Raw genomic sequence first — 25,020 nt, 5'->3', positions numbered from 1 at the left:
TTAATCTAAGACACCTATGAATTTAATTTAAAAAATGCATGTAATGTAATGAAATATTATGAATATTAATAAAAGGTAAATATTAAAAAAACGACTATTTACTGGTCAAATTTTGGTCAAAATTTACTCCCCTCCCCATGAAAAAGCTGAAATGCCGTCCTTGGATCCTCATGCTTCGAAGTAAGGCGTCTCTTTAAGTTAAACTCTTTGTTGACCATCACCAATTATTGGCACAAAAAGACAGAGGTAAAACCATTTTTCAGAATTTAAAAGTAGTCTTCGTTTCACTTGTCTTAGAATTACCGACATTCTGCGTCTGCTATTTTTTTGACTTAGCCCTCATGTGGCTTAGTTGCTAGATTGTCGCTACACTTCTGTTTTTGTTCGTTATATAGAAAATAGTTAAGCCGTATGAGTTATTTTTATTCTCGGAAAATTACGCTTACTAGAATCTTACTAGATTTTTTCATTAAAAATATTTAAAAAATAATAATACGAAACAAAAGAATAGTTTTCCATCTCGCCATAGCGCCGAACGTATCGACGGTTGCGTTCATATTTCCCATCGATTAAATAGTGTGGTTCGGCAGTTCGGCACGTGTATGGGTGCCTTTGTTTCGGCGCATGCGCGACAGTCTTCGGCGTAAGCTCCTCCCAGTGTGGCTGTCAGTGGCACTGAGTCAGTCGAGTGTCGGAGTTTGCCGGTGCTTCGGCTTGTCGCATTCGCCTTGTGTCTCGCGTCTTGCGTCTCGCGTCCCGAGGACTCGCCATGTCGCGCAGCGAGGGCCGAGCCCTCTCCGCATCCTGCCTGATCCTGCAGCTGGTCGTCACTCAGGTAATATTTTTCTTCTTTTTTTTTACTAACTACAATACATCGCGTGATGTAGCTCCACAACAAAACAGAACCGCGAAAGACCGTCCATATACAAATGACGTCACGCGGTTCGAAATAAAACGACCGTATTTAAAATTACGTACAAAAATCATAGGTCACGCGATCGCTCTATTTGGCCCAAATTAATTGATCGGTGAGCCATATAATTTAAAAATGTCGCATCTTTAATAATATTTATATTTATATATTTGAATTTGAATTTGAATTTGAATTAAATCGAGCTGTGTTGCCATATTCAAAAATACATAAAGGGGCGATACGCTTGGCTGATAAATAAAAACAAAGGTCAATTTTTGCCCTTTTGTAAATAGGTTATTGAGAAGTCAAGTCGTTCGGGAAAAAAACTCCAAGGGGGCCGTCTAATTAGACTGTATAATCTAATTTTGGTCCGACTGCGCCTTCTCTTGCGGAACGTCTCATTCTGTCATCTAGATTTGCAAATGTGGGCGTGGATACTCCACTCCGTCTTTTCGGCACAAAGGATATTACGGCTCGCTTATGTAATGTCGGAATATAAATTTGTTAAAATCTAATGATCATTTTATCCGCAAATACAATACTTTTTACAAAAGAGGCGCTTTAAAGCAGAAAAAACGCTTACGCGACTTTCATCAAGTCTCGTCTACGAAGTATTCATTGACTGTGTATAATTACTTTTTTGAGATATACAACATTCACCTTATTTTCACACATGTATACATAAAATCAATTTGCAAGGTTTTACAGGACAGTAGTACCATATAGCTTAATATTTTTCTTTACTTGTATGTATCACTAATCAGCAGTCTAAATAGACTTTTATACTAGTTTTTCAGTCAAAACTGCAAAAACTGGACAATATTTTTAACTAATCTAAACTTGTGACTTATTAAATTTATAAAAGACCGACCTTCCAAGAATTAAGCTCACTATCTCTAAATCTACATTAATTATCCATTGCTGTCCCTAGTACCTAATCTTTTCCTAGAATATAGAGATTTTCTCATAATCCTCGTATTTAGACCAATAGGAATCGTGCCGTATCTGTTGCTCTCATATAAAATAACATATTTAAAATCTAACTATGCGCTGTCTCACAGGAGAAGAAACAAAGATAAGCAGTTCTCTACTTGTGAAATGAGAATTCTCGATTTGACATTTTTCTCAAGAAATTCTCGAGAAATAATTTTTGAGAAAAAACACTAGTCACAGTAATGTTTTCTCGCTGTCAATAAATTAGTAAAAAATAAAATGTATAACGATTTTCTAGATAATTCGGCAAAGTACCTTAATTTCGCGGAAATCTCATATATGTAGATAAAGTAATTCTAAAAACTAAAACAACCAGGCAATACTATATATACCATTTTCTTTACCCTAGAAGTAATTTAAAAATCAAATATATAATAAAACCTGAAATTTCATACGCTTTTTTTTGGAAACACATAATTAATAATCGTAAATACACAATGAAACTAGCCACAAGAGAGAATTTAAATTTATAAAAAAGCACTAAATTTAACGTGAATTGGTAAGATGTTCTAGATTTATCTGGAATTTTTCTTTTGTTATTTTCACATGTAGTTTTTTTATCATTCCATCTACCTACTCTTGATTTACTAAATGATTCGCGAACAAAATGGCGGACTTACATATATTTTACAGTGTTTCTTTTATAACAATAGATTTGTAATTTTTTTTGATAAGTTTTTTTATAGCGTTAATGTGTGGGAAATTACTAATTACAATTACAAGACAATTTACACTTTAAATTTAAATTTTATATAATTAGCAACATAAACAATATTTGTTTTATAAATCTTTTTTTTATCTAGTTGTATTTATAAAACATACATATATTAAGTTTGATTTTTATAAACCTAATATCATATCGTAGTTTTAATAAATCAGCGTTAAATATATGAAGGTTTTATATTGCTTAGTAGTTTCAAACCCAAAATTAGAGTTTTACAAATGTAGATTAAGAGCCATCGATATATGTATTATCTTTAGTTGTAACTTGACATACGCTAGCCCAATGTGTTACAACGGGGTAAACACATTCAATACCTACAACGAAATCAGACTGTAAATATGTGACATATGTTTTATTATTTATAATTTATTATTACAGTTTACAATCATTAGATTATAAAATTATAATATGAATCATATTCATATTGATTGTATGTATTTAAAATCATCTTTTAACTTTTTAGTTGCCAAAATTATATATATTAGCTTTTGCTACTTTGTCAATAATTGACGGATTCGATATTTCAGTTTTTTAATTGCGCTGTAGAGTATATTTGCTTCAGGGAAAAATCATATTTTACTGAACATTTTTGAATTATGTAATACATCGATATTTAGATTGTGCCAACAAAAGGGTTAAAGGATGATATTTCTTTGTTCGTGTAATATCTTCAATTATTACATTCAATATAAATTAGTTTAAAAAAATAGCAGTTCTTAATTTTTGATTAATTGTAGAAAAGGCGCACGTTTTAACCTTTATACTGACTTTAATTTATTTTTGTAATTGGAATTGCTGGTGGACTATTAATAACGCCAATTCAAATTTTAATTTCGAATATTCTCCTTAAATTAGATTCCTGAACTAGCAAATAAAAGTCGAAAGATATGTCACAGTGATACGAATCATATAATCAAGTAAACCAAATTTATACATTTCAATAATACTCTATCCCTAATTGAGAAACCAGTACGCTATAATCCATTCCTTATTAAGTTCAATGCAATTTACTGCATTCAACAATAAATAATAGATCATTATTGTTAAAACGCGCTGTTTTCAAAGATTCAACGGCTTTCGAGTAATTTGCTAAACAGTACTTACCCTTTCTGTATTTAGGAATTCAAATTGACTATCAATTTCTGGCGAAACGATCTGTTTGACGTCGTCGTATATAATCGGCAATTAACCCTTTATTCTCGTTGACCCAAATAAGCAGACGGAAGAAGACCGTAGAATAGCCGGCGCGGCCGTTATATGGACGTATAATTAATTCCAAAAAAACGCTTCGACTTAATAGCCCTTTGCTAATTGCGACCCGTCCCGAGGTCTTATAATATAAATCTGAAGCACTGAAGGAAAAAAAAACACTGAAGCAGCTTTCAAATTTAACCGATTTTGCTCCATGACCACGCTCGAACGATCGTCGAAAATCCTATAACTATTTTTAATACTCTTTTCGACTTTGAAATTAATTTTTAAGTAACTTTTAAACAAATTAAGCTTTGTACTTCACAAGGGTCGAATACAATGGCATCTAAAAATTATTTCCTTTTCGGCTAAATGTTTATTTAGGCATAACATTCATTTCCGCATGTACATATATTAAAATATTAATAAGAGGAATTTGTTGCGCTGGCTATTTTAGCCACTGTTTTATTAACCAACACGTGGAAGACATGGGTTCAAATCCAATATAAACCCTAGTGTTTTTTTAAATTTCTATCGTGTCTGGTAGGGCTGATTTAGTGATGATTATATAATTATAATTATGGTCCATAATCATAAATTAGATTTTCCTAATCTCATAGATGAATATGATAGTGAATTATTAGAATAAAATTGAGTTATGTCCACGCGTATTAATATATATTGATCGTATGCTGTAAAAATACTATATAATATAAAATATATGTATGTCACTGATTTACTGACTGACTTCAGTTTGGTGTCTCACTACTTACTTTGTAGGTGTTGATTTTATTTACTTCATTGTAACGCATTGGGTTATCGCCCATCAACTTTTTTTGGTGCTTGTGTCATGAATTTGTTTTCATGACACAATCACCTAAAAACTGAATAATAAAACCAATTATTTTTGTTTATTGTTTAGTAAGTATCATAGAATACGTTATATGTACATATAATATATGAATTTGTTTTTGTAAAAAGTCTTCAATGTATAATAACATTAGTTATTACTGCTCCAAATTTATTATGTCATTAATGAGAAGTTATCGTTTAGGTTATGCATTAGTTGTTTGTGTGCGGAACATTCTTCGCCCACAATTCATTATCAACAATTGCTCTTGGCCATAATTTATAATTTACAAGTATTTTTTGTGTTATACGTATATTAGTTTATTTCTATATTAAAACAAATACAACGTATATTTTTTTATTGTATTAATTACTTTAAAAAAATGTTTATCAAAAATATAAAAATAATGTTTTTCATAAGTAATACAATTGCTCTGACAATTTAATGAAAATTTATGAACTCGATATATGTACATACGTACATACTGGTTACCAAAAATATTATTTATTATTATTTTTAATATTATTAGTACTTCGTTAATGTCCATTAAAGCTTAATTTAATTCAGGTATTGCTTAAATTACAATAAATTTTAATGAACCCACATAATATAAGGTAATCTAGAAATAAATGTCGTTTTTTAATGAAATTAATTTACTTCTTGATATATCTCTATCAATTTTTATAATTTTATTAGTATAAAATATGCATTTTGTTTATCGCAAATCTGCATTTTAATCTGCTTTTTTCCGTCTAGAAAGCGTTGCATTGACCGAAAGAAATGGTATTCGGAAGGAGCAACGTCTGAAGAATATGGTGGATAAGATAAAACCATATGGAGACGCTCATTGTTCTGTTGTAGAACTATTAGACTTCTGTTGCAAGTGCAGACCTTTTATTTTACTTCCTCGTGCAAACGATCCAGCTGATATTTCACAATATAAACTGATGTTATTGTTTGGCTAGGTTTAAGAGTTTCGTAATGCATAATTCCTTTGCAATCCCACCTTACATACTAATAAGCTTTTCAACAGTGAGCTCGGGCTTCGAGATTTGTTTTGCTACTTGTTCTTTGGATAAACACAGTCCTCTACGACGATTGTTGTCAAACAACATCCATTACTCATCTTCGGTTATCAAATGATCGAGAAAAGCAGATCCAGATCCATAAGCTATTGGGATATACGGATACAGGCCGATTTATTTTCTTCGTTCACACTCATTCTCTCTAAGGCTTCCACAAATTTTAAATGTGTCTAAACATGGTTGAAACGGACTGCTGCCATTTCTGCAGCCAGGGCATCATCGTCTATCTTTACTGGTCTCCCACAATCAGACTATTCTTGATATTGTAATTTCCAATTTTTTATTGGCTATAGTTAAAGATTTTTTAAAAATAAATTCATATGACATGCAATTTCGTATAAATTGTTTACTCGATAAGAATTCTGCCATTGTAAATTTTTTACATATCGGAACGTGGAATCCAGATGTGCATCAACTTATCCATACATATATCAAAAGACGTACTCAGGTATCAACGACTAAAACACGTCTGACTGTTAGAACTTGTATTTAAAAAAATGACATTAATTCCGGAATTGCCTAATACATTTTTTTATTAAATTTATTTGATATTTGTTTTATTAATAGATGTTTTGGTTTTGTATGACTTATACGTCTTAAGAGCTGTTTAATATATACTCATGTAGTTTTATTGCACAATTATAAATTATACTGATATTTAGATTAAATTTAAGCGTCAGTGTTTTAAAAATAGTTCTTAACATTTTCACCACGGATGGCTCTCTGGTTTCTGGGTCGATCTCCCTTCTCGCTCTATTTGAGTGTGTGAATCGAATTGATGATATGAGTCAAATCTTTTATGAAAAATTCTGAAAAAATACCTATTTACACCAATGGGTGTATAGCTAAACCCTGAATATTAAATAAACAAACTCTGTAATGAAGGAAAAGTTTGTTTCCCGGGTAGCTCTTTATAAGCGAAACCATTGTGGTCACTTTCTGACGATGACAAAAGAATACGTATAACAATACAGTGTACGAGACAATGCGTATTGTTTTTACGATCATAAATAAATATAGGTATTTAGTGCGGTAGTTTGGTAGTTTTTGTTATGGTAATTCTTGGGAGTTTTGAAATTACAATTTTTTTATTATACATTCGTAAAGCAGTCATAATTATTATAATAAAATACACACATTTATCATAATATTTTTTTATTAATTGCGGCGAAGATTGTTCCTAATATCAACCGTCATTAAAATGAAATTTATATAAACATTTTAAAGTGTCATAATACATATAATTTAATGAATACTGGTTACTAAAAATAGGTCGAGGAGCTTTATAGTATATTAAAAGTTTCCGAATGAAACAAATGACTTTATTTTATGATAGTAGATCTAAATTTCAATTTCACGATTTGTCTGCGAATGCCTCTCTCAAGAAATCGTCCAATTTGTTGCCGAAGGCAATAAACTTCAAATTCGATTTTCGCCGGGGAAATGGCAAGTGTTTTATCGATCGCCTTAATAGCATGTTAACTTTTTATGTCTTCTTCATAAATATATATTACGCCCGCGTCTCCCGGCCGTGATTTCCGCCGTTTCCGAGGCGCGGATTGATTTTCGCCGCTATACAATAAAAATTTGCAATGCGACCTTTCACCCCCCGCGCTCGCAAAAGTTCACAGCGAAGAGTTGGCGCCGTTTCAATTCAGCCCTGGGGGAAATAACCGGATAAATATGAAGAATGCCGGACCTGCATTGCGGATACGGCGTTAATCCCTCGTCAGGAGGCTTCTTTTGGGAAAATCGAACGCATTTTTATTGCCCGCCGATACGGCCATGACGTGACGCGAAACGACGGTGACCGACGAACCGCGATGTTCCCACGGCAAAAAAATATGCCCCAGATTCGCTGAAGCGGAATTTCACTATCTCTGTCTATGTATGCGTGGATTTTAAACGGCTTTTTTTTGACAGAGAAGCGCGAAAATGATCCTGAAAACAAACAGAAGCTTCGTGTGTTTTTCATTCAGACTCTGCAGTTTTGAGCTTTTTTTCGGTTAACTCTCAAAAGATTTTCAAGGATGCCTGCCGAGGAAGCTTTATGCATACTTAATGCACAACAGCTTTGAACACTTTTTACGTTAATGATTTTAATCGCAGCTTTGCAGCATGTTTGTGAATGCTCTGCATGAATGAATTAATACACCTATTTAGGCCTGGAAACGTGAATCTTTCACGTAGTGATAAACGCTGTTTTAATACAGTTTAACATAAATAATATTCAATTCGACTTCCATTTCCATAACAAACTAACACAAACTCAGTTTTTCAATTCCATTTCCATAGAATATTAAATATGATACGATTGAATTTCCCATAACAAATCCTTACACGGAACGCCTTCGAACTGTGACTCATAAAATGTTACATTTATACGTATTTCAAATACTACAATAATCTCTTTCTTCGCCTTTCTTTTATTTCTTCGTATTACATATTCTTTTGTATTACTTGTCGCCATATTCCACGAAGTTGTTGGTGGCAGTTTTCTGCTTAGCGGTGACTTCCAATCTAACCATACCGCATATTCCCGTCTCGTGACATTACAAAAGCACGTAAAAATTCACTGCTGTATTTTATTGGGACAAAGATTATGGCGTCTTATTTTCTTATTATAATTATATTTCTGCTAGTCGTTCTACGAGTTTGCATAGCGTTATGCGTCATCATAAATACCGTATTTTAAACGGCTAAACTATGCCAGTATGTGATATTTGATACGCTCGTTCTGGAGTACGGCAGGGATCCAATTTAGGTCAATTGCTTTTTCTTACAATGCGGATTTGCTGTCTTCACACAAATCCCCAAAGTCACATTGTTACATTCTCCATATCTTGCCGGGCGAAATTTATATTTAGGCGGAAGTGATAAAAATAAAGAAAAACTTTCGCCAAGTATTCAGAAATGACATTCAAGTAGATGTGGGGAAGCGTCGAGGATGCTCGGCTTCGTTTTGCGGAGCGCTTGTCACTTTAATAATTTATTAGCGATTCGCGTGAGTTCATTAATTGAGAGAAAATTTTGCTTAGAGCGTTGGGATTCAATCCATCGCATTTTTGACGTAGTGTATTATAAATAGAGCACTTTTTAAAGTTGCTTATAAATGGTATTGTGTCGACATTAAGACGATGCCTAATTTTTTTCTGCTACAGGACGCGATTGCGTCCCCTATTCTTGCACGATACGGCCAGAATACTTTCCTTAAACGATCTATCCAGCTTCTTAACAAATTTTCTGAACACAATTAGTGTTTTTTCTTGAAAATTTCTCATAAAAAAATTAAAATAATGATTTTAAATAAAATCTTTTTGTTAAAAACTAGATATATACGAATATTTTTAAATGATTTACAATCACTGCAATTTTTAAAACATTAAGTAGTGCTAAATCGGCTAAACTTGCAGCTGCACTTAAAGCAGGTAGTTAAACAAGGGACAGGGATTTACGATTAACACACCAAAAATATTGTTTTTATTATTCCAAAAATATTGTGATATTCAGTTTTCGACTTCTTCGAATATTTACTGGTCCACAAAAATAGAAAAATGCTAAGAATGGTTATATGTGCATGCTGTAGAAATCATACGATAGAATGCTGTCATATTTTGCAAAATAGATGAATAATATCATATAATGGAATGTGACTGTTAATTAAACGTGCCTTCAATATTTTATTTAGAACATTAATAATATCTCGTATATTGTCTGCACTACATTCTCTGGAAGTTGGCCAAAGTTGGCCAAGGACGGAAAATATAGTGGGTTACTTCGGTCGAGTTCGGTAAAATAATAATTTAAAATAAATTAATAATGTAGTAATTATTTACTCGTTTATAATATAAGTTACATGCACACTTATTGCTCTTAATTGTAGTAAATAAAATCAGTAAAAAGATTTTACATAAGTTAAAGATATGTACTGTAATACATACATTTTCTTATATGTCTAAATTTCTCGAGGATTCTCTACAATTTCTCTTTTTTCACAAAATGTAAAACGATAAGCGCAAATATGCTTTTGGCGACAGTTATGAGGAGCTAAAACAATGTTAAATGCTATCTTAATTATTTGTTTTTAAACCAAGAATGTACTTATTCGTATTACCACTCGATTTCAATTATTATTATATATTTACTCCCTGTCATAAATCTAGATTCTCGACTGTCAAAAAATTTGCAAAATGTATTTTTGATATTTTTTATTATTATATTTTAACCGCATTAATCTTTTATTCATCAAAAATGTTCTTATTTTATGGCACAGTTATGTATTTACTTTTTAATACTTAATAATTTATATTCTTTATCAGTAATCACTGTATACTTTTTATTTATTTAATATAGAAGTCGTATCAATGAAATTTATTAGACTACGATAGATCAGTAGTATATGTCGGTGACTAATATCTAAAAGACCTGTGTTCAAATTACATATAATGTTTTTCAATTTGTATCGGAATTAGTGATAGGTGCATAATTGTAATTCCGATAGATCACCACAGATTAGGTCTTCCTAGATTTTCCTAATCTCGCGGATAAATATCATAAAGAATAATTAAAATAAAAAACAAAACTAGGTCGTCCATGGTTACATTACATAATTGTTAGCTGCAATAATAGTTTATAATTATTAAAATATGTGTCAATGACTTACTGACATTGATTTCAGTCTGGTGTTTCAATACTTGTGTTCACCCTTCGGTATACTCTTCTTATTCTAATATACCTTGTAATACTTCTACACCTTCCATGCTAACCTAATACGCTTAATCTTAGAAAGCTTCTATAATTGATAGCGCAAAGCCGCTTTTAATTTATCTATCGTGCCGAGAAAACCGAGGAAGTCCACCATTCCACATACTGACGACGCGAGAATGCCCTCGCACGTCTCGCTTATCCTCCCTAATTAAGTTTCGTCTTGGTCATATTTACTCACTCAAGTGGCGAAGGGAACCTCGTCGGCCGTCTGACCACACACATGCCGGTGATTTACCGCGAGGATCTCCCGAGATCGCAGATTAAATCTTTGCGTGCTCCACATCATGCCGTCGCCATAGCGACTAACGTTTCGACTTGGAGGCTTTTAAGTGTACGTACTCTCCGCCTGTTTCTCTACTCTCTCTTCATAAACGATCATAAGTCTTTTATCGCGCCCCCCGTCGTTGACGTGGGATGCTGCGTCGGACGGTTTCTAAATCTAAAAACACCACAACGTCGAACCCGAGGCTGGTATCGCGTGACTCACTTCTACTCGTCGCAATTATCCGATAAAACACGAGACGCTGTTTGCTTAGCTTAGATATCGTTAAAGAATAGGCACTCTCTAGATTCGATAAAGCCATACGATCCTCTATTCTATTATATAAGCAGTTTAATCTGTGCCTAGAATAACATTTCATCTAAATTATATACACTCTGTGATATTCCTTTGCCTTTGATACTAGCGACTATCAAAATATAGATAAGGGCACAATGTGCTTTATCGTTGAAAGTTACGTTAAATATTGACGCGCAGGTAATAATTCCTTGAATAATTAATTGATTATTCGTTAGGCAGGTGGTAGTGAGACTCTCTCTCCAATCTACACCATTCATCATTGTATTAAATAAATATACTAATATATGAAGCACCTGCAGTGACCTAAAAAATGACGCGTCATGGTATCTCATCTCAGCGATGCATTAGCAGGCAAAAAACTCTAATAACATTTTTACAATCAGGTCGTTAAATAACAATTGAACGCCCGTCCGCGCATTGGCTGGCAATTGAATCATTTAAATTCAATGAAATTTAATTTGTTTAAAAAATCTCGAGAATAACAATAGTTGATAGTATTAAACCGTTTTTGATTATTATCTCTCTTTTCATTAATTCAGAACCGTTTTAATATTATGCCCCCCAGGGAGTCGCGGAATTGTCGTGGCGCCTTTGAGCCCTGCGATTGATTAATTACGAGAGCGCCTTTTTTTTGCTAGCTTCCACATTATGGTTATCAGTTTAAAAGGCCGATTCGACCACTTTAGTTCGATGGATCTTTTTTCCATTTCAATTGTTGTAGGTGGGGGCGAAAATCTGAACGGGCTCATAATTAATTGCGTCTCGGCTTTTGTGTAAGATTTTCCCTTCCCGATTAAAGCTTAAATCGAATTCGTATAAGGTTGATTTATATGCTGGACTTCATAGTTAAATACTAAATATATATTATATGTGACGTCTAGAATAAATGTAGAGCAAATAGGCGCCTTTACGAATAATCAAATACTAGTTTCATTCAAAAATTTTTTTTTAAGTGTGTCAAATATATATATATATACACAGATTAATAGCACCAGTTAAAAGTGGGGGGTCAAGTGAGCTGTAAAACTCCCTTTTGTATGTTTTGCTACCTGTTTTACGTTTAGAACGCTCGTTACTGAGCGTTCCCACTGCAACGGCGTCGACACGATTTTATTACTTTTGACGTGAATTTTTGACTTCTGAGAAATGATAATTGTTTTTGCGTCCTCCTATTGACCAAAATTCGGTTTAGATATACTATGACCAACGCTTTTATCTATTATTGGTAAGGACAGATATTTTTAAAACATACACAGTGTAATATCTTAAGTACAGACAAACTATGGAGTGATATGCGGAGATCAGTCTGTTCTTCTTCTTCTGCTTGTTTCCCTTGAGAAATGAGTTAAGAATTAATGTAAGTTCTAAAACTATAATTAGTTATAGAACTTTCATTAGATTAGGTTTGGTTTTGAACAGCAAATATACATTTCGCAACTGTCAAATTAAGTTTCACAAACATTTAAGAGCAGCATATAATATCAGTTAAATTATATATTTGCTTGTAGAAATATATATCTACCGATGAAAATGTATTTGGACTTCACTAGTATAAATATATATCCACTGAAGATACACATTCACTGTAACATTTATACAGCGCGTGTAAATAAATAATGATAAGTATGTAAATATATATCTTATTACGTATGGAAAAGTTGAAATCATATAATTTTACTAGCACCTGTCAGATTATATTATCACTGGCAAACATATATTTCTACCGATTATAAATGTATTCCGATATGAATTATTTTGATGATATATTGAAAAATATTTTCGGGATAGATTCGAGACTGTTTTTTTAGATTTTCTTTGAGGGATAACCCGAGAATTTCTGGTTTAGTATCAGGGACACCATTTTAGCTTTTTACAGGGGGGGAGGAAGTTGGCTACTCAGTAGTCGTTCACTTTCAATATTTCGATTTTATTAAAATTCATAGTATTTCATTAAATGCTTTTTACTGTCCAAATTCATTGGAAGAGGGGGAGGGTGAGGGAAAAATGTCCCTACCTGTCCCCCAAAAAAATCCAAAAAGAAATTCATCTGGATTATAAATATACGATATTTTAATTTTAAGTGAGAAAATATGTTTTCCTTTTTTTTTATCCAACCTTAAAAATCCATTCTGTATCAGTCCTCAACATCAAGACCGTTAATTTTTGTAATACAACTTCTTCTGTGATTTCTGATATAGGATAATATAATATTTTATATCCAATATTCGACAAACAGGGATATCGTTTATGGGGGCGGCAAGAAGGGTAATTCCCCTCCCTTGAATTGGAACAAAAAATGCATGTCATTTAATGTAATATCACGAATCCTAATGAAATTGAAATATGAAAACAAACACCACAGACTGGCCAATTTTTGTCTTTTTGCCCCCTGGAAAAACCTGAAATGCCGTCCCTGTCAACCTGAGGCGAATATATATATTTATAAAATCATGCAATTAATGTATGTATGTAGTATAATTTGAATAAATTGAGATGAAACTATAGTAAGATAATAAAAAAATATTGGAAAAAAACATGCAATATATGTAGTAACTTACAAATAATACTGCTTCATTGTCTATTTTACTTCACTGATTACAAATGATGAATTACTTGGTTGTCAATCTCGAAAAAAGTATAAAATATATTAAACACCTATTTGTAGATGTTGTTTATCGTTGACTATCAATTGTAACGACTGTTACATATGTATGTGTGTTTGTGATAAAATTAAATGTTTCTACAGTTTTATTTAAGTTTGTTCGGTTGTTAGTTGTCGCTACATGTACACATGTAAATATTATCGTAAAACTTTTCTAAACTTAAGTCAATATGTATGATGCATGATAGGTTTTCATAGACATTCGACACTCTTTAGATGAATACAATACTGTGTTAACTATATACTATGTATGCTATAAATATATATAAGTAAATATATATTATGAATAATGGTATTTCTCGTATGTATTGTTTTACGTTTAATGGGCTCCCTCGCGTAGGATACAAAACCGCATAAGGCGATATTGCTTATTGTGTTTTCGAACTTTGTTTTTATCATCTTGGCTCGATCGTTTTCGTTTATTCTTCATAATGTAGCCTTAATTTGTTGATTCTCAACGCTCGAACAAATTGCTTAGTTTTTACTTACTTTTATCGGTTTCAATGTGTTGTTTCCGATTGGAAGTTTCGCTCCTTCGTTTATTTGTACCTAAGTTCCTCTCTGGTTTTCCTTCGTTCCGTGCCGCAGTCGTTTCCTTTTGCTCTCGTACTCACGTAATTAAACCAAGGGGCGCTATGAAAGCACAGAAAATATCTGCTCGGTCTCAGACATTTTTCCTTTGGTGTTAACGACCTGAAAATGGCTTGGCGTTTTCTTCTCAGACCGTGAAATGTCGCCTAGACGTTCTCGAGCCATTGTGCACACAGACATATTGAGGCAGACGTCGCGTCATGCGCTCATATAAAATTGTTATTACGACCCCTCTCATTTCTATAATTAAGTCTCACTCGATAATTATTGTTATATTACAAAATAACTATATAGTGCGCACACACAATAAACTTTCTCTCTCAGATTTAATCGCCGTGTCGTAATTGCCTTATTCCCAAAACACCCGATTCGTCCATCCCCGCGTCCCGGGCTCCTCAAATTGCCTAATTATCCTATCATAGGGAGATGGCCGCAGCTTCAGTCTTCTTCGGTGGCAAATTAATAGAAGAAGCCATCAAACGCACGTGTCATTACGGCCTGACGTATAATGGCGCTCATTAAACAACTTCGGCGGAAAGTTCCCTGCGCCCCTTGCGGTTTACTTCGGAAAAGCATAAAATTTATATTGCCGAGTTGAAGAGGCCGTAAAAGTTCAACGAAAACATGGACCTATTAAATTACGCTACGTATCGTTTATTTTAATTTTTCGACGTATTGTACTTACCTACAAATGTATGTATCATTCCGTCACTTAGTATATATGGACTGAATAAAAATGACCTCAAAACCACATATATTTCATTTTTCGCAATGTCTAAAGAGCGTAGAATTATTCAGGAGTTTTCAGACATTGTGAAGCCACCCCCATTACGTCCGTCTCAAAATGTGTCAAAAGTTTTTTCAAGAAAGTTTTTTCAGGCATAATTTTATATTTAATATGATTTTTCCTTAACAAATAATGCCTGTCTTCAAAGTTCAAAACCACCACTAAGACATTTTAGTTTAGCTGAGAAATATTTTTCTTTTATTACATTGAAAGCTGTAGATTTAATATGATTTTTTTTATTTTTCTTCCTGACCCAAGAAATAATTCGCCTTTCAGGTCATTTTACATTTGCATATTTTTTAAACTTATGCGAATTTAAAAATGCCTCTCTAAATCATACACGTTTTTTTGAAAATAACTCACAGATTAATTTATATTACTTCTATTGTATAAAACACTCTTTTGAACGCACTTTATGAAACATGCTCTAAATGTGTTTAAATTTCCGATCATACATGTGTTTAAATTTCCGAGCACACGTTAGCGTGACGAATACACTTGTTTAACAAGTCACAAATATTAATTTGATTTATTACGCTTTTAACACGTATTTGCGATAGGTTATTTTAAAGTTATGTGCATTGACACGTATCAATTTGTTGCATACAATGATTATAAAATAATCAAATTACATAAAGTAATGTATGATACCTTAGGAACATATTTTCCCATTAATTTATAAATAAATCTTATGCGAAATTCCCTCCACGCTCTATAACTATATATGTATGATACTTTCCAGCTTTCTGTTTGATATTTTTGGGATTATTATGATGTTTTTTTTATTTATTTTTCGCTTACATTCTTTTCAAAAATGTTATTTAACAACTCTTAGATATAGTTTACGTTGAATAACAAACTGATTAGAAATATTGCATATTTTCGTATAATTCTGTCTTTTAAAATGTTTTCTAATATCGTCCATTTACATTTATTGCTTTTTATGAAAACGTTTTACAATCCCGACAGTAACAAGAAAAAAGCAATATAAAGCGAAACCGAACAAAATTGAAAGAAATCGAACCCACCCGAAGGACATTCATTTCGAATTGATAATATAGTAAATGTTTTTCACACAAGCATATCCTAATACCTAAAAGTATGTATGTTTCAGTGAATGTATATTGCCGGTGAAGTTATATTTTAAAATTAGGCTTCAGTAAAACTGTATTTGTTCCATTCCATATGATCATATATTTACACATGTATTTACAGTTCGACAAAATACTACTATATTAAAAATAAAACCTAAATATAAGAATTAACATAATAAAAGCTTTAAAAATGTAGTTAGTTTTAGAGCTTTCATTAGGCCAAACTGGGTTTGGTTAGGTTTGGGTTTGAACAGAAAATGGACGTTTCGCAACTGTCAAATTAATTTTCATAGACAGTTTTAAGCAGCATATAATTTCACTATACTAGAAAAATTATAAATATCTACCAGTGAAAATATATTCAGATATGATTTCACTGAAACGCCAGTGAAAATATAACTTTACTATATAAAACACATTCACTGCAAAATATACAAACTTTGAATTATTCATATGTATATTCAAAGCTAGATACACATTTGTATATTTTAAATATTTTTTAAATTTAAACAATTATAATTTTTTTAATGTAATTTATTTATGCATGATACTGGTTTTTATAAAAACAAAATAATAAGCAGACTAGATAGAATCTGTATAGAGTGTGTTCTTTGATATAAAAGGGAAGATAGTATCAATCACTTTACATAACATGATAAATCACATGGGCTATGTATTATATGTATATTATTACACAACATCTCCCTTCGCTACTATAACACCGATGTGCCTTTAATGATAAATAACCATCGCCAACACTTTTTTCTCTTTCCGGAGAGAGTTATCCATCAATCTAATATTACAGCCATTCACGCCCTCGTGGAACCGTTTTGCGATAACCGTAGAGTTCGAATCGGTATTATAGTGGTACATAGTACCTTGAGCGCCTTTTAAAAGGTACATTCCGCCGGCCCGGCTTGAACATTTGGTTGGATTTATTTTTATAGCACCGTTTCGGCATGCACTGACATTACCAATAGAGCCAATATGCTCCGCTCTGCTATGTATAGCACGTGTCCGGTGTTCCCTAATTCGTTTCGTACGTGTATGTACATAATGTCGAATTTCTGGATATATGTTTGAAGGGTATACATGCAAAAATACGCATATATATTTATTGGAATTATAAAATGTACTTGGTACATAAAGCCAGGCTTGCCTAGAGGCGGGGGGAGGTGGTATAAAGTAAATTAGTAGCAGTAAATTTAAGTATTCGATCTGAATTTTCAGATTAAATACTTAAGGAAGAAGCAATAAAATTACGAAAAATCAACAACAGCAAAGATGTATTATATAAATTTAATGTTTTTATGGATTGTACTAACCATTTTTTATTTACATCCAATGAATAAATGTTACAGTGAATGAGTATTTTTTGATAAAGTTATATTTTCACTAATAAATTCCAAATACATTTTCACCAGTAGATATATATTTCTACTAGCGAAAATATAATTTAACTGATAGGCGCTAATATGCTGCTCTAGAATGACTATGAAACTCAATTTTACAGTTGTGAAACGTCCATTTTCTGTTCAAACCCAAACCTAACCTAATGAAAGTTCTAAAACTAATTATAGTTTTAGAACTTGTATCAGGTGAAGTCCAAGATACAAACTAAGCCAATCATCTCTCGGGGGAAAATAAGCGTAAGAATATTTACAGACAGATATCGCATTTCACATATTGCTCCATAGTTTGTCTGCATTTCGATATTACACTATGTTTTAAAAATATGATAGCTATCCTTACCGATATTCCAATATATAATATACCGAATACCAACTTCTTAGAAGGCAAAAATTCACGTCAAAAGCAATAAAATCGTGTCGGCGCCGTCGCAGTGGGAACGCTCGCTAACGACGGACGTGTTTTTTTTTATAAAGGCACTGATTACATACTATTTTATTGAGGTAACGATCCTGACTGGCTGATAGTATGTGTGGAACCTCAAAGATATCTAGCGATTAGCCTCTTATTTTAATACTTAACTCGCTTTTGCCATGACAATAACTAAGGGACAAGGATAGTCGCTCAATGTGACAGGAGTTTACTTAAGAAGTAAATGTTTCTCTAATTTGAAATTTTACATTTTAAGCTGAATGTTCTAGCAGATAAAAATAGTATGAAAATTCATAGATTCATTGTAGTACAAATAAGTGTGGATTTGCGGGTTTTGATGATGTTTTAAGGACAAAAGGTCTTGTTTTATTATATCCTCGATTCTGCCAAACCGCCATGGGTCGACTTTTCCTCTCCTGTCCCATATCTATCTACGTAATACTGGTTTGGTGTTTGGGTTCGGCAAACAGAGCTGACTCTGCGGTGGTTTGCGTTGAGTAAACAAGCCGCTCGCTCACCGCATGTCATTTGACCTGCATTCTGCATTCGGAGACTCCATTTTGACCGTTGTATATGTACATAAATATATGCACGTACTCTGGGTGAAAATATTTGCCTTCTAATGGTATGTACCAGCCGGATTATTATTGTATTTCCGGTATAAAATTGCTGTACCCAAGATGATGAACGGTGGGAATTCATGGTATGATGTATATTTTTTTATTTAATTCTCAAAATCAGTGGAATTATTAGTTTTATACGCATGAGTTTTCTCGGCGTATCATCAAACAAGGCAATGAGAAAAAATGTAATTTATAGACCATTAAGTAAAAACTTTAAAGTTAAATTGAAGTTTCGAAAAGTTTATAAAAGACTTTTCTTATCTCATTCTTACATCGTATGCTGCTTTTATTTTTACTTAAGTAAATTCTTATGCTACTAAATCTTTTATTTTAAGATAATGTTAACCATTAGGGTTATAACTTCGCAGAACGAAACATTTCGCACGGAAACGTGTTTTGGTAAAATAAATATTTCATGTACATTTTGCATACTTTGAGCGAACAGTCTTAAGTATTAATTTTTAAAAGTTTTGCATACCTACCAGGTCTTGCAGAGAAAGAATATTTTATTTTAAAATTAATACTTCGAACAAATAACGCTATTTTAATGCTTCATTGAGTTTTAAAGATCGTTTAACTTTTAACATGGTATTTCTCTTTATAATAAAGCGTATTCAGAGAACCAATTAACCTTTTAGCGAAGTCTCTTACAAGCATGTTACGGTAAATTTATTAGATTCTCAACCTATTGAAATATCGAGAAAACAAAGTATTTAATTAGACCGACTTATTTTTGCAATGTTTTCATGAACTTACCAGAACGATAGACAAGTGGTAAAGGTCAATGACTATTACTTGAAAGACCTGGGCTTGAATCTAGTGTTTTAAAATTTTTAACGTGTTTAAATTAGTGATTATTATATAATTATAACTCCGATCGATCATCACAGCTTAGGTTTTTATAGATTTTCCCAATCTCAAGAGATACATATCGTGATGATTTATTAAAATTTAGTTGAATAAAAATTCTCAAATAATGAGCTATTTCATATATGTATGTATACATAAAAAATCCTCGCTTACTTTTGGCAATGCTTCCTAAGGAAGCCTTCCTTATTCATACATATTCTTATGTTTACCTCAAGCTCACATATTTTAGAACCTATGTATACAAAGTTACGAAAAATAATTTAATATCTCAACCTTCAACGCTTGACTAGAGACGATGTTGTCTTATCGTTTAATCTTACAGATTTAGTCAATATTAAGGAATTAGAAAAGCCATTCATTGAAATACAAGTGATCGAGACGCTTCGCGAAATTCACGAGTCTTTGTGTTAAAATTAAAAATTAAGTTAATACAGTATACTATGTAATATTGGGGATACAAGTCACTGATAATCCGAACTAGCAATTTTTATTTGGTTTTAAAATATGTTAAATATATTTACGATACAGATTATTATTTTTTTATTATTTAAAAAAATCTGTGATTCTTGTGTATATCAGTAAGAATTTTTCTAGGATATTTTATCGTTATATTCGAATCAGTGCGTCTTTTGACTAATATAATTGTTATTATATTTTTCACTTATATTCTCACTATCACTCCCTTGACAATATATATCCATCTCATTCAAGCATCGAAAACCCGGTTCATTTGAATCGCGTCTAACCACTCCTCGATGTTTTCTCGATCGACATTTTCAAAGCATTTAAAGCATCGTATTTCAGAGTCTCTTCAGAATCAAATACATCTATATATTTTTTTCTCTACGATCAAACAAGTGTTACTGACTTTACTTTTGACCAAGATTGTGCTATTACGTGTGTAGCATCCAATGCCGTATTTTTTCCAGTAATAGATCAAGCTATCATATTTCTTACTTATTTTCTTTTGATTCTGGAATATAGTGGTAGATTCATGTTTCATCAACGCCAGGATTGCGACGTAAAAGCTGCAAATCAGCCATCGAATCGACCACACGACTGTTTATTCTGCACTGTGAGCGGCACCCATCTTACTGATATATTTTCATACCCCATTTTTCGTGCAAAATTTAAACCTCTGAGCCATGTGATATGCCTGTGACCTCAACAAGTTTGCGCATTTTGATTCGTCGGTGGCTCAATACCATATCGTGGATTTTGTCGATCATTTCTAGCATAGTCACCTCAAGTGGACGTCCCGAACAATGTTCATCACTTGTGGATGTTCCACCACATTTAAACTCATTCACCCAATTTTAAACAGTTTTAAACGCAAGTGCAGATGTGCCATAAACTTAATCCAACTCGGCTTTCGGTGTTTTGCCTTTAAAATGAAAGTGTAATCACTACACGAAACTCGTTTTTTTCCATTCTTCGAAAATAACAAAGGTTGTTTGTTTCAATCTATTGTAAAAATGAAAGGATGCGATGGAAATGGCTGAAAATTTGACAACATCTCTATTGACAGATGGTACTTTTCAGAAAGAAACTTGTTTCGATACTATTAGCGCCTCCTTTGGATTTTCTAAGGACACGAAAATTGTAAACATATTAAAATTTCTCCGGTGATGTATACTCAGTGGACATTAGTGATTCCTAATATTCGTTATTTCGAATAGTAAACGATCAAATATTTTAACATATTTGTGAAGCTTACGAATTATAATATAGATACGCCATGAAAGCATCACACTTGAGCTTTACTTTGAAATAAAAACGTGTCAAATCCAATGGTGAGCTTCGATAAAATTAGCAATTGCCCAACAGCGGCCGCAGGCTATGGCCCTGGAGGCACGTTGCTCGAATCCGCTTGTCATGCTAATGACATGTGACATAACATCAACCAACCGAACGATTACCCGCGTGTCCCGAGTCATTTAACTTTAGCGGTTGATTGAAAAGCCGTGTTTCGACAGGAGGGAACTAGCTGACTGTGTGGCCTCAAACGGAATCCTAATGCGAACGACGATAGATAATGAAGTGGTGTTAATTTGGAAACGAGACCCTCGACTGCTGTCGGCGCTCCGCCATTATATTGCCATTGTTCCGATGGTCGCCCACGATGCTAATTTGCAATATTAAACTGTGCAATAAAACACTGCTCCGGTGGATGCTGTATGTAACGAGCGGCACGACATGTCGTGCAGAGCAGCTTTGACACACTTTGTGTGTGACGGGCGGAACGTTGTACACTTACACACATACACACATACATAACGCGTTCAAAGACTCAATTTATGTATGTGTTTGATCGGTGACATAGGAAGTGTGACACGTGTGAGCTTTGAAAGGTAAAAGGTAGTTGTCGCGGCGTATAGCGTCCAATAGGCGATTAATCAAAATAATGATTGTGCAGAAGAAGGAAAACAGATGTGTGCGTATACTATGGATGTATATATATATATATATATATATATATATATATATATATATATATATATATATATATATATATATATATATATATTTACGTGACAATTTATTATAGGATAAAGAAAAATTTATCCGCGGATATAAAAAAGCTAACCGCAAGCGTGTGGAACAACAATAAAAAACGAAATAATGGTACATAAAGTGTGGGTTGTCAGTTTTATTCTTCGCGGTGGTTAAAGACGGGCTGTGTATGAACATTAAGAGTAAGGCTGAATGGTACACAAGTTCACGGTTTTTATTGTTAGGCCAATAGACGAATACGTATATATTATACAATAAATACGGATGACCAACATTAAATAAAATAAAATAAATGTAAGAGTAACCAGCACAATGTTCTTTTAATTTCTCTCGTATCTGGGAGATTATAATCTTGATCGATCATTTCAGATAAGGTTTTCCTTACTTTTTCTACTCCCAAGGATGTATTATACATCTTGATGATCAATTAAAACCGAGTTGGGTGGTACATATATATTATATAAAATAAAGAGCCAAATGTAGCTAATAAAAAGTATCACATACATATGTATAGACAAAACAAATATCGTTGCGCAGCTTGCGCCAGGTGTTGTTGTTTAAGTCAATAATTGTTAATCTAGACTAGGGGTCGTCAAACCGCGTTTGAGACTCTTGAGGTAGAAAATACAACTAGCATATTATATATTCTTTTCCTTTTGCTTGCTACAACTTTCAGCGCAATTTATGCGAAAAATGCTTCTTCTGCATAACCCAAGTTTTACGAATTAATATTTAACATTTTTCTTTTTTCTTAAACGAAATTAAATTATTCTTCGAAAAACTGTTGTTTAATATTCAGAATTAAAAGACAAGTAGTGGTTACAAAATATGTATTTCTTTGTGAATTTTACATCACAAACTCACTATACTAAACTATACTGAGTAAACGAACCTAAGGATATTCCAAAAATCATTGTTTCTCAGTCTATCCATTACTGTGTAAGTGTTTATGGCATATTATTATGTGAAGATCTTCATAAACATATCTTATATCATGTTTATACTTCTGGAATTCTTCTGCAGTAGAAGAACTCATCTTGTTCGAAATGCAACTGGTTCTTTTCGCTGAGTATTGAGATAAGAACGGAATAGCGTTGTCCGTAACGTCTCAGACTAGTAACTCTGAGGTTGCAGTTTCAAGCCCCGGCAGCGGCACTCGAATTTTTATTTATAATCGCGCTATTATTAAAAAAAACTGGCCCCAGCTGCAGTGACTTCTATTAATTATAAATTGTATAGCAAATAATAATTTATAATTAATAATAAAGGTGTCACCGATTCCCAGACTTTCAATATGGTGGTTAATACTGACTTGTAGTTATTCATGTACTCAGTTGGTACAGATTTGCCCGTTGTAACGCATTGGGCTTACGCTTTTGAGAGTGTCAATAAATATTTGCAATGCATCTATAAAATGTATTACAATAAACTTACAATTACATATTTGTTTTAAACATCCCCTTAGTTTTTATGGCACTTGTTCCATCGTTGCACAGATTTTTTATGTTCTGAGATATAAACAGTTTTCTACTGAGCAGCAACTCAAATATACATCGGTTACTTCAGTTTCTAATTCGAGATAAATCAACGACTCCTTAGTATCTGAGTTGACCAAACATGTAAAGATCTGATGGAACTATACAGAACGAAATAGAACCTCAAACTTAAATTTCTGAATTGGCAGAAGTGTTGTGGACGGGCACTGTTATGCCACACAACGCCTTGCAACAATAGTTTCATTCCGAAACAGCAGAATTTTTCTGTTGATGATTGCTTTTTGACATGTTTTGTGACTGATTGAGAATGTTTAAATTCCAAACTACATGCACTGTTTGATAAGCATTTAGATCACAATTTTTTATTACTGAAATGGTTAACGTCACATCACCGACCTAGTTATTTCAAAAGTAGTGATAAGTAGGAAACCTCGTTTAGCGATGTGCAAAAATATACAGTAGTCTCAAAATAAACACATACAATTATTGATTACTTCAGTACCTAATTTAATTAGTTGCTAGTCATACATTTTAATTATGAAGTAATAGATTGTCTAACTCATTATCCAATAATATTAATAATACCATTATTTGGCTTGTGCTCCATTCCACGATTATATTATTAAAGCCATTAAATCCGCGGCTTTTGTTTTTTGCATAGTGAATTAAAGCTCTCACGTGTCAGCGACCATTTCGAAAATCATCCCTGCGTTTGAGTTATGTGTGGCTGTCGAGGCAATAATTGCTCGGTGTTCTGTATCATGACGGGGTCGTAAAAGAGCGAAAAACACGCATTATTGAAGCAAGCCGGCCGTGTTGGAACTGAGAGAGGCTGCATCCGCTGATTTATGCCCGGTCGAATTATTCATGAACCATAACGGCGGATAAATCGTCCTCGAGAGCCGTTTCTATTCAATTTCGAGTCTCGGTGCTCTCGGATCTTCGAAAAAGTTGTTAATAAGAAAGTGTACGGAATGTTGTGATGAAATCTGGCGTTGAGCGGTTGATTGATAGCGATCGAGTCTGGACAGCGTTTTACTTAAAATTTCGGATATTTATTTTCGTCCATGTTGATAGATTCGTTTTAAGAACAGACGTGTATTATTGTTAACAAATTTATCAAAATAATATATAAATATATTTAAATTAAATTTTTAATAGTTATATGTATAGATATAGTAAAAAATACTTTTTTAAATCATAAGAACTTAAGATATATGAGTACCACCTGATTATTTAAATGCAGTAAATGGTCATACTTATAAAACTATATTTTTTGTGAATTAGTAACACAGAATTAATTAAATTACGGTATTTAACTGTGGAAGATGGGAGGACTCGCCTATCTCTCATTCCGACGTTTCGACTCCCGGTGTCAGGGTCATCATCTAGAGTTAGGGCGAAGTTTCGATCTTATCTCCTTTGATGTAGGTTTCAC

At 32.9% G+C, this 25,020-nt stretch overlaps 1 protein-coding gene across 2 annotated transcripts in view; it reads left to right on the top strand.

The window, feature by feature from the left end:
• The first annotated feature begins 668 nt into the window (after nucleotides 1-668).
• The window catches only part of Appl (amyloid-beta-like protein), a 237,073-nt gene continuing 212,721 nt past the window's right edge, over nucleotides 669-25,020 (top strand). For both annotated transcript variants that reach the window (XM_088195805.1, XM_088195804.1), the window contains exon 1: nucleotides 669-835. In XM_088195805.1, coding sequence (XP_088051931.1) covers nucleotides 770-835 — 66 coding nt within the window. In that variant the 5' untranslated portion in view covers nucleotides 669-769. The remainder of the gene's footprint in view (nucleotides 836-25,020) is intronic.

Source organism: Plectrocnemia conspersa, unplaced genomic scaffold (genome assembly GCF_051122295.1).
Source record: "Plectrocnemia conspersa isolate PC_06_02 unplaced genomic scaffold, ASM5112229v1 ptg000010l, whole genome shotgun sequence".
Lineage (NCBI taxonomy): Eukaryota > Metazoa > Arthropoda > Insecta > Trichoptera > Polycentropodidae > Plectrocnemia > Plectrocnemia conspersa.
Note: the sequence above shows the minus strand (reverse complement) of the source record. Positions and strands in the feature narration are given on the sequence as shown.